Here is a 14,848-nt window from a genome sequence, read left to right on the forward strand (position 1 = left end):
TCTATAGGACTAAAAAAAAATCGTTGTTCAAAAAAGCAAAAGATAGTGCTCACTGATCTTTGTAAAGCTTATCTCTATGAAGAGAGAAAAATTTAACTGGCATCAGTGACTCGTTTGTTCAAACACCGTCCTTAAAGAGAACCTGAACTATCGTGCTTTATTTCATGTCCATTTGGTTCTCTCTGGTACAGTTTGTGTCCACTTTGAGAAATGACCCCTTCTAATTGATTTAGGTGTTATAAAAACACCAGGACTTTTAAAGAGGCACGAATTCGAATTCCCCCAATATTCTCCGGTACCAAAAAAGAGGTCTTGTCCCATCTCGTGGCCCACTCCGTTGACCATTTCTGATTTGTCTTGTGTCCCTAACATGTGAACCTGACATTTAACAGCTTGTGAAGAACTATGTCTGCATCTCTGTAGGTCACCCTCCAGAAAGTTCTGTAGATCTGCTAAGATTCAAAACCTCGCAACACTAGAGTGATGGGTGTGCTCTCAGGGGGCCTGCAGAGCACATCCCACCCTTTACCTACTCTGTTCTGTGCGGTTGCGGGGGATTCCGCCCTCCCCCTTCCGCAGACACCCAGTTTAAAGCTCAGGTCTTTTCCGGGACACTGCGCTCCAGACGGTCAGGCTGGGCCCCGACCTAGTCTTAGGACTCCCATGTTCTGGGCTCTGTCCCTTGGGGCCAGAGCAGGGTCCACCTCACAGGTGCACGGTGGGGGGGTTCACCGGCCACAGGGCTGTCGCCGGGCCTTTCTCGGCGAGCCACTGTACTTCTGAGCGCCACTCTCGAGTCCTGGAAGCTGGGAGTGGTGCTGACACAGACCCCACGAGGTTGTGTGAGCATTAAATAGAACAATACAAATGGAAGCACTTTGCAAAGTCATGACGTGCTGTGCAGACAGCAGGAATGACCAGAATGTTAATAATCTTGGGAAAGAACCACGGTTTTAACCTAAGACCGCAGAACCTAATGAATATTTGCATACGGTCTGCGTTCTCGTTGTCCTCAGGAGGGTTGAGAGGCTGGGGAGCGGGCCCCAGAGGGGAGGGGAGGCCTGACTGCCCTGGCCGCGCCGTGGAAAGCTTGCTTCCAATTCCCTGAGTGCTTCCATTTACGTTCGTTTTGCCAAGATCAGAGAAAACTTGGAGGCTTTTATGTTAGGTGACCAATTCATTCCCCCCTGAGGGAGGAAAGTCTCAAGCATGTAATTCTGTCTGAGTTGTGACTTGTGTTCTCCCAGATCGTACGTCCATCGTTAACCCTCCCGAGGACCGCGTGGTGATTAAGGGGACCACGGCCACTCTGCACTGCGGAGCCACTCATGACCCCCGGATCACTCTCCGGTCAGTTCAGTCACTCACAGCGTTTGGGACTCATTCATGTTCTGGGAGCTTAGGAGATGAAGTTGAGATGGGAGAATTTGGGCAACTTTGATTTCAGCCGCAGATCCCTGATTACGGCATCACACAGTCTTGGGCTCCATCATTAATCACACAAATCCCATTTTCCACTCCAGCCTTATGTATTATTTACAGTGAGCTATGTTCCACTCCGTGGCTTCAGTACAGCTTTTCATGATTTTTCTGCCAAGGTTAATACACTGTCTGTAAAACGTACTTGTCAGGGGCTGATACTTAATGAGAGAAAAGTCCGGACAGATCAAATAGGATTTCAGCAGCATTTATGCTGGGCTGTGTGAGACTTGAGAGGGGTTCCCTCTGCTCTAGGGTGGTTTCATGGTGAGATGGGGAGTAAGGCAGACCTGTACCCAGAGGAAAGGCGGCCACGGTCACCTCGTGCATGTAGAGGAAAATGCACTTAAACACGGGAACTAGATGCCTTGAAGCCTCACTGAAGGGATTGTAATATCCCGTCTTTGTCCGAGTTCAGGCAGGAGGGTAATGATGAAGACTGTGCCCCTCTCGCGAAATGCAGGGCAGCAGACACAGGTGACTGGGTGGTGAGCTTCTTCCCAAAGAGCTGCCACCTTCAGAATGGTTTTTAATTTTCGGAACCAGCCCTGAAAATAAATCGAGAGAGAATGATACGGTCATCCTAGAATTTTCAGTCTGGCCTTAGCCCAGCCAGAAGGCACACATTTAGCCAAATGGATAGACTCAAGATGCCTTCCTTCCTTCTCGAACACCTCACTGTGAGCAGAGGGAGGGGCCTGCTGCCACATACATTTTTTTTTTAATGTTTATTTTTGAGAGAGAGAGACAGAGCATGAGCGGGGAAGGGGCAGAGAGAGAGGGAGACACAGAATGGCAAGTAGGCTCTAGGCTCTGAGCCATCAGCACAGAGCTTGATGCAGGGCTCGAACCCACGAACTGTGAGATCATAACCTGAGCCAAAGTCAGACGCTTAATGGACTGAGCCACCCAGGCGCCCCTGCCACATACGTTATTAACTGGATTCAGAGACTGAGCTGTTTGCTTGCTCTTCTTGAGCAGACGTTTGGCAGATCGTGAGTTTCTGTACTTTGACCTGGCTCTCTCGAGTTCCCGAGAGCTCAAAAACCAAGTTTGGTTTAGTTGCAAGAATGTCAAAAGGAAAACCCACCAACAAAAACTAACAGGCCGAAGATTACCGAGAGAGTCCATGGAGGCCGTCTTAAAGATGTTGCCTGGAAAAGAGCACATTCATTTCTAAATGGTTTGGGAGTAGGATTCCAGAGGAGGGAGAAGGACAAGCTGGTTTTCTGCAAGAGCTCACCCGGAATCCCTCTGGACCTTTGCGGGTTTCTCGTAGCTTTTTATGTGTGAGTAAACAGAACTGGAGCCTCCTTCCGGAGGGGTTTTCGATGGCTCACTCTTGGGGCACTGCTCGCCCCAGGGTTCCTCTGCTCTGAGAGCACCGCCCCTAAGGGATGATCTCAGCTGAACGTCATACCCCAGAGAGAACGATTTATTCATTTCCTTCTTGGGGGACTACGTCTGTTCTGTCTCAGGGTAACTTCAGATAAGCAGTTTATTAATGTCTATGCTCTGTGCATATTAAACCTTTAAAGAGCTGGGTACATCTTGCAAACCCGAGCACATTATTTTGGAAAGGAAAGCCAGTTATGTCCCGCTGTCCAGCAGTAAGTGGTGACCCCTGACCACTGACACCAAAGGCCGGCCAGGCTCTTAATTGATTCTACATTTGAAAAGAAAAATGTGCTAAAGTTGTCATAACTGAAGAATTAAATAAGAAAGAGGTACATTTTTAAGAAAACAAGTTTATGGGGTGTGATCTTTTTCCAGGAGTTGGGTAATTCCACTCTGAGGAGTTCTGGGACGGTCATTGCCCCCTATCCAGGCAGCACCCCTGTCCTCCAGGAACATTCCTGGGCAAAGTGCGAGGTGCAGTGTTAGTAAGTGACATGTGTGATCATGACACTGTACAGGCTTCCCGTCTCGAAACCCAAAGGCCAGTTCGGTGTTCTCAGTGATCTTCACAGACCCATTTTTAACTTCAGCATCTGTTTTTGTCTTGTGGCCAAGATATTTGGTTGCTTTTCTTTATCCTTTCTTTTAGATATATTCACATGTCATGAAATTCACCCATCTAAAGAGCACACAGTTCAGTGGCTTCTGGTTCATTCACAAGGCCGTCGGTCGCTCACGGCCCAGATCCTAACCCTCTGGCTTGATCCTAACTGGAGAGCTTTCCTAACTCACGGCTCCCTGCTTGGCCCACAGCTACGTGTGGAAGAAGGACAATGCAATCATCACCCCATCTGGCAGTTCCAGGATCGTGGTGGAGAAGGACGGGTCCCTTGTCATTAGCCAGACGTGGTCGGGTGACATCGGAGACTACACCTGTGAAATCCTCTCGGAAGGGGGGAATGACTCCAGGACGGCCCGGCTGGAGGTGATGTGAGTGTTGCCGCCGTGGAGCGTTAACCACCTCCTGATTGCTTGCAGCGCTATGGTCAGCCATCCCGAGTCCAAGTGGCTATTTTTAGCGCGTGTGATGCCACTTGGGTCCCCAAGCCAGCCGTCAGAGGCCATGGCCTCATGCCTCACAGGCATACAGGCTTACTTACGGGTTTTGTTGGAACCTGGAAATGAAAACATTCCACTCTTGGTTCAGATGGTTTGGTACTTGGTTTTCACCCTCCTATTGTTACGTTATCTCCCCCGTTGGCACCATATCACCCATTTACCGCAGCGCCCGTAAACAACAGCCCACTTTGCCACGTGACGCCCACAGAACTCGGTGAGGAATGTCAGGCCAGCCCACTGAGGCCAGACCGTTAGGTGACAGCCAGGTACGTGGCGCACTGAGGTCAGCACCACCTGCCTCTCTGTGGGTAAACAGGTGCTTTCCGTGAAGTCTTTGGAAATCCTGGAAATGGCAAGCAGCTGATCGAGACCTCCTGGGGGTCCCGAGGGCCCAGGAAGGAAACCACTGCCTTCCTCCGTCTCTGGGCCTCTTTATGCAGCTCCTCTCTGTTCCCCGGCAGGGGCTAAAGAGCCTGCTGACAAATTTCCTTTTTCTAATATGTAGTTATTTGTTCTTTAAGAATGGTGCCTCCCAGACAGTCCCTGAGCACAACCATACCAAAGTAAGATCTGCAAACAAAGCAGCAGGGCAGGGGCTCCAGGGGCGCAGGCCAGCAGCCCTGGCTAATGTGGGCCGTGTGAGGCCATTAGAAAAGGCCGTTTCAGAGGTTTTTCTTACTGGTGTCTGCCCACCTCAGTCCAGGAAGGAGTCTATAGACAGAAGCCACTCCCTGAACGTACAACATGAACAGTCTGCATACAGAGCCAAGCCTCCAGCCGAGGGGGTTCACGGGAGAAGGATGCTTGCTAAGGGCTCAGCACATGGGCTCCTGGGTGTGTTGCACACACGTGTGAACACATGAACAGATGGCAGCCTGGCCTAGCTCTGTTTCTGGGATTCCACGGGTTAATGGTGTTTAGCAGCTGGTCCAGAAGAGCCTTGAATTGTGCCTCCAGTACCCGGAAAGGCCTGTTCTCCTGCCTAGTTGGCATCTGCAGGGCGACTCCTTGTTCTCGTTCGTATGGTCAGTCACCTGCTGGGAGTGAAGGTCATCCCGGTTAGTCACCAGACAACAGGTGCCCCCATCCCCCGGGATGTCTGCGGGGGTCAGGTGCTGTGTCCCTGCAGCTTTGTGAGTGTGCGTGAAGTGCCAGGTGTCCCCGCCCCACCCTTAGCCGCTGGACCTGCCAGCCCTGGGCCCTTCCTGCCCTCCTGGGCTCACCTGGTCCTCCGCCCAGGGCCTCGGGCTGCTGCGGCCGTGTTTTCTGCCATCGCCGTCTGAAGGGCCCCTGCCTCTTTTAGGGCTCAGCCACAGGGTCACCCCTGCGTGGGGACCCCAGGGTGCCTCACGGCTTCCCAGCATTTGCTTGGACCTTCTGTCATAGCACTGATCGCATGGGCTGCAAGTGCCCGTGTTCACTGGGCCTGTGCACCGGAAGAGACTGTTTTCACAGTGCTTTCACTGCTGAAGCAAAAACATCTGGATGGCAGGCCTTGCGTTTTGAGTGGCTCACGATGCTTTGGGACACCACGGGGGCTCCGACGTCCGTGTCGGGTGGTTCACGCATGCATGAACGAATCAACGTGTGTGGGTTACCAGCCACCGGCGGGGCTCCTCCCGACTGGGCCCTCCCTCCGATGCTCACATGCCCGGGGCTTCTCCCTCCGGGCACACAGGCTCCTGTTCCACTGCAGGGAGCCAGCCCGGCCCCCAAACCCCCTGTCAGATCTGGGCCTGTGTCCTTCCTCCTTCCATCATGTTGGGAATTGTTTTTTTTGTTTTTAATTTTGACAATATTGGGAGTACACACCCAGCACATTCACACGATCCACTGTGCTATTCACATTTTTAAAGCTACCTATGAGAACTCTTCGATCATCCGTCATTGGTAACAAATAAATGAGTGTTAGCATTTCATAAGGACTCTGTCAGCAGAAGCCAAAATTGCATGCTTCCAATGCAGGGCATGCTTTTTATTCTGCACTACCTCTATGGTCTACTGATTTACATATCTTCCCTTCTATTTGCTTATTTGATTTCCTCTGAGTAAAATACATTTTTCAGCAAATGTTGCCAAATCTATAAAATAATAGGCTTTCTGTAATGGTAAGACACCTCATCTCTAAATATAGAAATATTTGCAGATTTGTGATTCAAACCAATTGAGGTACAGCGGGTTACAGAACTGATTTGGAAGACAGCGGTTCCTTATGAATTGTGAGTGTAATAAACACTCCACTCTTGCAAATCTGAATGAATTGAGGAAGTTGTAGGTTATAGCCTGGTCTGTCTTTAGATCCAGATAGGTCTTAACTGTACAACATCAGTAATGACAATAGTAATGATAATAGTCGTAACTCACGATTGAGGGGCATTTTGTGCTTCTCGGAGAACTTTCAAATCAAGCTCGGTAACATTTCTGTGATTTACTCTGATGACAAAAAAAAAAAAAAAAAAAAAAAAAAGAAGAAGAGGAAAGAAAAAAAAACCTCATGCTGCAGAAGTGACTGAAAGGTACTTACAGCTAAATAGTGTCCTTCAAAAGAGGCTGAAAGCCTGCTTCCCCTGCCTCCCCACTTGAGTTAAAAGCTACTTCGTTAAATATAGAAATTAGCAGCATCAGAAGTGGGCTTTTCAGAAGCAGACCATCCGTCGGTTTGCTCTCAGTGTGTGTGTGTGTGGCGTGTTCTAGCTCCATCGTCTCTGCTAGCCTGGTTGGACTCCTGGCCCGTCACGCCCAGGACAGTGCCGGAGAAGTCGCGGTCCTGGCAGGGCTACAGGTACCTTTTGAGGTGCCCTCCACCAGCCGGGCCGGACTGGACCCCCTTCTCCAGCTCTTCCTGACTTGGGGCAGCTTAGCCCACTTCTCAGCCTTGGTTTTCTCAACTGCAAGATGGGCACGTTATCACTACCTTAGAAGGCCACTGTGAGGTTTGAACGAACCAGTGTTTATACCACCCTGGCCTGGAACCCAGCTCACCCAGTCATGGCTCCTGTTCCTTGCTCACTGTCCCACGAGAAGCACCATTGCTCCTTCAGCAAAGCATCCTCCCACACCCGGGCTCAGGAAGCTTCTCTTCTATCCTGCTTTATTTTTGACCATGTTCCGTGACCCTCGGACACACTAGGTATGTCTGTTTGCCGTTGAGCTCTCGATGCCTGGCCTGGAATGGTGCCCGGTACATAAATGTCCAGTAAATGTCAGAGTGAGCCTTATCCCCCGCCCCCCCCCACGAGGCTGAACTGGGCTTGCGTAACGGGGATCACAGAGGAAGAGTAATTTCTGAGGGGGTCTGCCTTCATCGCCTCCCCGAGAGGAGAGGCTCCCACAAATGCACGTGGTCCCGGGTTGTGCCCTATAAATTAACCGTCCACAGGGCATCACGAAACGGCCAGTCCCCGACTGGTCGGTTGGGCGTGCCTCTCCTGCTGGTTAGCTAGTTCCTCTCGGGGAGGAGCTGGTTTGGGACGCCCCACATCCCAGAGCGCCTTGCTGCATTGAACACACCAGGGGAACTAGGCTCCTAGGGCTTGATGGATTGAGTGACTATTAATCATTTAAAGACCCAATTAGCTTTGCATCTTTCCTTCCGAGATCAGAGACTAATTCTTAGGAGTCCGGAGTACGGAGAAAACTTAATTTATGGAGCCGACTGCAAGACTGGGACCCTGAGGCAGGGAAGAGATTTCTCTCAGTAAAGCCAACCCTCACAAGGCCATCGTAAGGAGTGAACAACTTAACACCGTTTCTCGAGAGTTGCCAGGCCCCCCCGTCATCTTCACCCTCAGAGTGAAGTCGGACAAGCTGGGTTTGACCAGGTCATCGTTTGTGCGTTAAAGGGGCCGTGCTTCCATATAGGAAAATACTTACCCGAGCCTCCGCTGCACAGCAGGCCGGCTACAGCCACAATTTTGCCAGTTGCTTTCGGTCGTTTTCGAAGCTGTTTTCCCCAAACACACCTGGCTTAATCCCCTTTCCCTACGGTCCCCGTGTCTCGTTGTTAGTGTCTGGTAGTCCTGTGGTGTAATTGGCTTGACAGGGGGTTCCCCCCCCACCCCCAAGTTCTCTTTAAATCACAAAGTGACTCGGCACCGGCCTCATTTCTATTGTTCGCAGATTTCTTTCATTTGTCACCCTGTCTGCGGATCCCTGTCTGTGAGTTGCTCTGCTGATCATTTATCTCCTTTCAAAGTTGGCAGAGAAACGCCAAGACATAGTCTATTTCTATTAGATCAGATTCTCTGAAATGGACTCAGAATATATTAAAGCCTCATTTATCGGTTATTGATGGTCAGGCAAGTATTGCGCAAAGCTTAATTTTCCCGATAACCAAAACTCACCATTTAAAGAAACAGTTTACGTCTTCAATGTATATTATAAAGTTCTTTGCATTGGGAAACAGGTAACATTGAACACAAGAGGTATCACAGAGGGGGTTTTCCTATAGGACAGAGGCTGGAACTAGGAAAGGTCTAAATTTCCTTCTGACTCTGAGCTCTGCAGTGTGTAAAACATCACAGTGAGCATTGGGCCACCATCTTGGATGTGACCATGAGCCCATGGAGAGGACTGTGGGGCAGCGGTGGATGAGGGCTCATTATTTCTTGATGATGAGTCGCATCACATCTTTGGGCACCGCTGGGCTTTAGGTCCCTGTTCCTACACTAAATGTCCCAAAGCTACATTGCCTTTACACTTCCAAGGTCTTCTCAATGTCGCCTCCGTCTCAGGCACCTGGCTGCCATTCTGCTGTTCAGGGTGCCTACTTCTAGCAGACCTTAGGGCCTTCTTGTAGGTGGCTTTTGATCAGCTGGGAAGAGGGAAATCACAAACCCCTCTTAGGAGAATCACATGCCGAGTGAGAATCAGCAAGCTCTGAGGGGCAGACAGAGGGACTGTGGTGAGAACCCTCCACAGAGAAGTTCTCAAGTAGTGTCCCCTCGCGCAGGAAGTGGCTGTGAGTAGTAGTCAACCCTCCACCCCCCCCCCCCCCCAGAACAGAAGCTATCTGGCCACCGGTCATATCGGTCCTCTCTTGGCCCTCCTCTTAGGCTAAGAGAAGCATGATCTGACATGGAGTGCGAGAAGCCCGTATGTTCCCAGCTGTGGGAAAGCCATACTTTCAGAATTTAGGATGCGATCTTGCACAGCCACTTGAGGCCCCTAGACGAGGTGTGTGGGGACACAGGAGTTTCTCAGGGGCCACAGGCTGAACGAGAGCAGACTGTCTCTTCACAGCCTCGGGTCCACAATGGCCAGTCCTGTCCCCAGCCTGCCGTGTGCCCCCACCTCTCGCTCCCCGGATCTCCTCTTGGAGTCCGGATGTATATGTCGGCCGTGGATGCTGGCTCCTTAACCTCTAGCCCAGCTTTTGTCTCCCGGTCTGTCCCCTCTCCTGACTGCCTCCTGTGTCTCTCAGACACTTTCCAGTGAGTCGCCCTTGGGGTCCCAGTTGTAGCCCTGGAAAGTCAACGTCACACAGATAGCCCAGAAATTTTGAATACGGGTGTCTCTTACTTGCCTTCTTCCATGACTCAGTGCAAACCCTGTGTTCCCGCTGCTGCTCCAAACCTCCCCCTAGTCTCACCCGCACCTTCAGCAGCCCCTTCTCCTTCCTGTCCTCCGTGCCCCAGGGAGCCTTCCCTCCTCCTCCGCTCACCCATACCCCTCCCAGCCATGCGACCCCCACCTCCTCCACGGATGGCCCTTCCTGCAGCTCCGCCCTGCATTCCGCCCACCGTTATTTCCAGAACCACCCCACGGCTCCTGACCTGCGATGCCTTGCCTCGTCTCAGCCTGTATACGGGCCTCGTGCTCCTCCTCAGCGTCTCAGCTCTCGAGAGCAGGACTGTGACAGCCTCTCCCTCCGTGTCCCTGCACTCCACATATGGCCCCCGGCTTGGGGAGTGTTCGTTTGTTAACCCATCCACTCCTGTATCGGTTGGTCCATCCGTCCGCCCCACATTTTACTGCGTGCCCACTCTATGCCAGCGTTGGCGATGCCAAGATCAAGGGGAAAAGGCAGGGAAGGGAGAAGAGAAATGTTCCTTCCCTGGAGAAGGGAGGCAGATCCATAATCAAGCAGGATGCAGTAGGGTTCCTGCTCCCGTAGGGCTTCAAGATGTTTCCTGAACTGAAAAATCTGTAGATTGCAGTGAGATAGAAGTGGTTGGTTCTGCTCAAGAATTACTCATGGGTGAGAGGGAAGCCGAGCCTCGGAGGCCGAGATGGATTTTCTGATTGGCGCGACTCTCCCATCGACGGGACGTCCCGTGTGAGTGCACACAGGTCAGGGGGTGGCTGGACTCGGGGAGCCACCAGGCCTTCACTGTGGCTGGAAGCGTGACGCTCGGGAGAGCAGCCAGTGTGGGCTAGAGGCTGAGCTGTGTAGCAGGGAGTCGTCGCGGGCGCAGCGGGGAGCTCATGGCAGGACCCGGTACAGCGGCAGCAGGCAGGACGGGCGGGAGGACCGTGTGGCGTGGCCCTTGGGACAGCTTGTGTCCGGTGGGCTGAAGCTGGTCAGTGGCGACGAAGCAGACGGGTTGGCGTCACGGGCGTTTCTAAGGAGGGTAGGTAGGACGTGGTGACTCCTTAGAGGCGCGTGTGTGTGAAGGGGGGACGGTGGTGGGAGTGGAGATTCTGCAGTGTAACCACCGACCCAGAGAAGGGCCCCACCCCCCAGTTTCAGTGAGGAGAATGATCCGTGCCCGTCAACCCCCAGAGAGAATCCCTCTGCAGCGTGTCACTGGAAGTGCCTCCTGCCCACGGTAAGATGCCGCCCAGGGCCTCCCGGGACCTCTTCTCCGTCCCCCCGGCCCCTTCAGGCTCTCGCGGGGGCTGCGTCTGCCTCCAGGGCCTCGGGCCACCCGCACGTCTCCCGACTTGGCCGTGAGTCGGTGGTGGGGGGCCTCGGGCCCAGGTGGGGCAGTGTCCGCACATGAACAACGGTCCCGGGCACCAACCCACCCTGTCAGTCCTCTGAGTTAGTGCTGGCCACGTCAGCCAGCCTCCCGGCTTGGGCAAGTCTCGGCAGTGCGGTCCTGACACCGACTCCCCGGAGGTGAAGGGCACCGTGCCCCACCGCAGACACCAGCCGCAGCTCCGCGGCCCCCGGGCCACCTGTGGTTCTGACCGACCCCCTAGCATTTGAAGCTTCCCGCCACCCCAGCAGGATGGGTGATTCCCTAGAACAACCCACAGAACTCGGTTAAGTGCCTGATTTCGGTCTTATTATAGAGGATAAAATCCGGACCAGACGTACAAAGAGAGGCAACGGCAAGGTCTGAGAGGGTCCCAAACACAAAGCTTCCACACGTGTCCGATTCCCAACCAGGAAGCTCAGCTGAGCTTGGTGTCCATAGTTTGGCTGGGGCGTCATTATCACTGGCTCGGGCCCCTGCTCCCCCCCCCCCTCCATTTCCAGGAGATCAGAAGGTCTGGCTGATCTCACTGGCTCGACACCCCAGCCCTCTAACCACACGGCTGGTCTCTCCAGCAGGCGAGCCCCCTCCTGGAACTCTGCAGGGCCCCCCCCCCCACTCCACGAGTGACGCTGTTGGCAAAACACAGGTGTGGCCTGACGGGCCCACCATGAACAGCTAAGACAGCCCCTCAGGAAATTCCAAGGGCTTAGAAGTTCCACCCCAGGGAGCTGGGGCAAAGATCAGACCAATTCTTTATGATACCACAGTCTTATTTGGAATACTTACCCAAGTTTATCTCAGTTTGTTTTCAGGTTGGGACGATTTCAACAACTGTGGTTTGGTTTGAGAACAACCCAATTCCAGTAGGAAAATGGGGCACAGGGAAAGGAGAAGAGATATTTTTTCCTGGCATGTCCTTCATAGGCGTCTTCACTGGGAATTTAAGGAAGAATCAGTTACTGGAGAGCTCAACAGAAATAAAAGCTCCCTTTCTGATTTAAAACCTAATTCACAACTAAAGAGAAAACAAGCCAACATTTCAGGCTCAAGTTGATTCTTTATTGTACTAATTTAAAGTCTCCGTCTACACTGGAAATATTAGTTTGTTTATTAACCGTGTGCCTGGGTTAGAGAGAGCTGTGTTTCTTAGGTAGCTGCACACACATAACAGCTTAATAAATTTCAAAGTGTAATGAGTATGCTTTTTAAATTAAAAATATCAAGTATAATTATGGCTCTTTGTGCTGACCTATGTGGGTCAGCGGTAATTGATGTCTCAGAGAGACCACAGACTAGCTAGTGGGTGAAACGGGTCCACATGGCACCCCTCTCCCAGTACCACCTGAGGACGTTTATAGAGAAAGCTGTTCCCGACGGCCACGAAACAGGGTGCTGCTCCCTAATTTGTGAGACATGAAGGTTAAGCACCAGACTAGGGCTACTTAGGATGGTGTGATTGCAGGGGCGCCTGGGCAGCTCAGTCATTTAAGCATCCGGCTCTGAATTTTGGCTCAGGTCATGGTCTCATTGCTCGTGAGTTCGATCCCCACCTTGGGCTCTGTGCTGCCGGCATGGAGCCTGCTTGGGATTCTCTCTCCCAGTCTCTCTCTGCCCCTCCTGCACTTAATCTCTTGAAGGAAGGAAGGAAGGAAGGAAGGAAGGAAGGAAGGAAGGAAAAGAAAGAAAGGGATTGTATGGTTGCAGACTGAGGAGAAACCATACAATTGGACTTTGAAGCTTTGTCACCAGTAGATCCCAGTAAAGACCTTTTCTATTAGTAAACCCCTTTCTGTATTTATTTGCTTCAACTGTGTTTCCATTCTACAGCCCTGCTGATGTTCTGTTTACTATTCCCATGGGGTTTTCGAGATTTCTCCACATTCCTCTGAGTTCTTCCCCCAAACCCCGTTATCTCGCAGAAGACAGAATGACGCCACAACGTCATGTGGTCAAAGAAGAGGCAGCCACTGTCTGGGGATACCTGTGGACATTTTGGCGAATGAGCCCAAGTGACTAGGGTCCAGAATTTCCCAAGTTAAATCTTATTTCCTAGGCCCTTTCCTGTTTCTGTGGCTCTCCGCCTTCCCATTAACAGCTTCGGGTTGTAAGAACAAATTGCTGACTGAATTTTCTCAATTAAATACTATACTGTGTAAAACTTGGCACTCCCTCCCCATCTAATCCCAAAGCCATCAACCCTTTAATCTCTACCAGAAGGATTAAATCAAATATCTTTGGCGAAACAACCACATTGTGAATGGAGAAGGTTTTCGGGCGGAGAGGTGGTCAGAATTTGTGTCCGGGGCATAGTTTATGTTTCCGTTTTCAAAACATTCCCCACCGGGACTGTGCGATGTGAGAACCAGGCTAACCATCGATTCTGATGTGCACCCTTTTTTTCTTCCTGTTCCTTTGCACCCAAGTGAACTGCCTCATTCACCTCAGAACCTCCTGGCCAGCCTGAACTCTTCCCACAGCCACGCCGTGACGCTCTCGTGGGTTCGACCCTTTGACGGAAACAGCCCAGTCCTCTACTACATCGTGGAGCTGTCTGAAAACAGTAAGTGCTGAAGCAGAGTTGTTGCCGTGGACGGATTTCTCTCCGCGCACTCAGTGTCCTTGACCTGTACTTCTGGCACAGACCCCAAACCAGTAGAAAAATGTGATGATGCTCTACGGAGTTCCAAATGAAAAACCCCACTGTGGCTTTTGGGAAAGATACAGGGTGCCGTGGGAGGCTGGGAGGGACGACAAGGAAGCACAGGGAGCCTCCCGTGAGAGCCCGGATCTGGGCCTGAGCCCCACAGGGAGGCTGTGCGCACACCCGTTGGGACCGTCCCAAGGGTGAACTTGGACGCGGGGAATAGGGCCGCCCCCTGGGGCTGCTTGGGAGCCAGCAACAGCACTAGTTAGCGTTTCTGCCTGTCTCCTCTGGCTCGGACGCGGGCGAAGTATTCTCTGGGCCTTCCCCTTCTCCCTTCCCCCACGCCTTGGCCTCCGCCAGCAGGAGCTGGCTTTGCTCCCCGCCCTGCCACCGTTCTCCCCTCCTCTCTGTGGGCCAGTGGCTCCTCTCCTGCCCCCTCCACTCTCTTCTTGGGAAGTCAGGGCATCCCTGTGATTCCAAGGGGCGTCTTTTCCTTGACATCTGGGTTCTCCAGCATCCTAATCCTCCAGAGTCACGCTCAGGGCCCCGTTCCTCCATGTCTCTGTCCAGTGGTCTCCCACACTCCTCCAGAGTGAATTCAACTCCTTTGAACCCTGACCATCCTCAGTGCCTTGGTGCGGCCTTTCTAATCTCCATTCCAGCCCCAAGGCCTCCTTGGTGACGAACGCCACGAATGGCCCGGGGCCCCTTTCTCCTCACCCGACCCCACGCCCACATCCGCGCTCTGCGTTCTCGGACACAGCTCTGGAGGGCCCGGTCTCTGTCACCAGGACAGCCTCCAACTGGTGCCCCTGCCTCTACTCTTCTTCTCTTCCAAAGCATTCTTACCCAGGCAGGGACACTGATCTTAACATCTCCCCCCGCCCCCACAGGGCTTAGAAGGAAACCTTCCTCGGAGCCTGAGCACTGTCACCTACCACCCCCTTCCCACTCTGCTCTGTGCCCGGCATGTGCAAGGCACGCTGGTTTCACGGGCTGCCCGCATGGCCCCGTTTCCCTCGTCTGGAACACTCACGGGGCTGGACCGTCACCCTTCACTGTCACCTCCTCAAAGACGCTTTCCAGCACACTGGCTCAGTGTAAGCTTTCACCATCCAAGCTAGCATCCTCCCTCGGCCGTTATTCCAAACTCCTCCCGGGCCTCCCCCTGCGAGGAGCTAGCCAGACCACAAAGAGCTGGACTCCTGTGACGGTCAACATCACGGGGCCCCTGGCTTGTCTCATCGTGACATTGTCATTATAATTGGGTGTCTGTTCCAGG

At 52.6% G+C, this 14,848-nt stretch overlaps 1 protein-coding gene across 1 annotated transcript in view; it reads left to right on the plus strand.

The window, feature by feature from the left end:
- Nucleotides 1-14,848, plus strand: part of SDK1 (sidekick cell adhesion molecule 1) — an 888,340-nt gene that overhangs the window by 666,764 nt on the left and 206,728 nt on the right. The window contains exons 13-15 of the mRNA XM_045462082.1: nt 1,248-1,350; nt 3,691-3,867; nt 13,346-13,482. Coding sequence (XP_045318038.1) covers nt 1,248-1,350; nt 3,691-3,867; nt 13,346-13,482 — 417 coding nt within the window. The remainder of the gene's footprint in view (nt 1-1,247; nt 1,351-3,690; nt 3,868-13,345; nt 13,483-14,848) is intronic.

This window comes from Leopardus geoffroyi, chromosome E3, assembly GCF_018350155.1.
Source record: "Leopardus geoffroyi isolate Oge1 chromosome E3, O.geoffroyi_Oge1_pat1.0, whole genome shotgun sequence".
In the NCBI taxonomy this organism is placed as follows: domain Eukaryota; kingdom Metazoa; phylum Chordata; class Mammalia; order Carnivora; family Felidae; genus Leopardus; species Leopardus geoffroyi.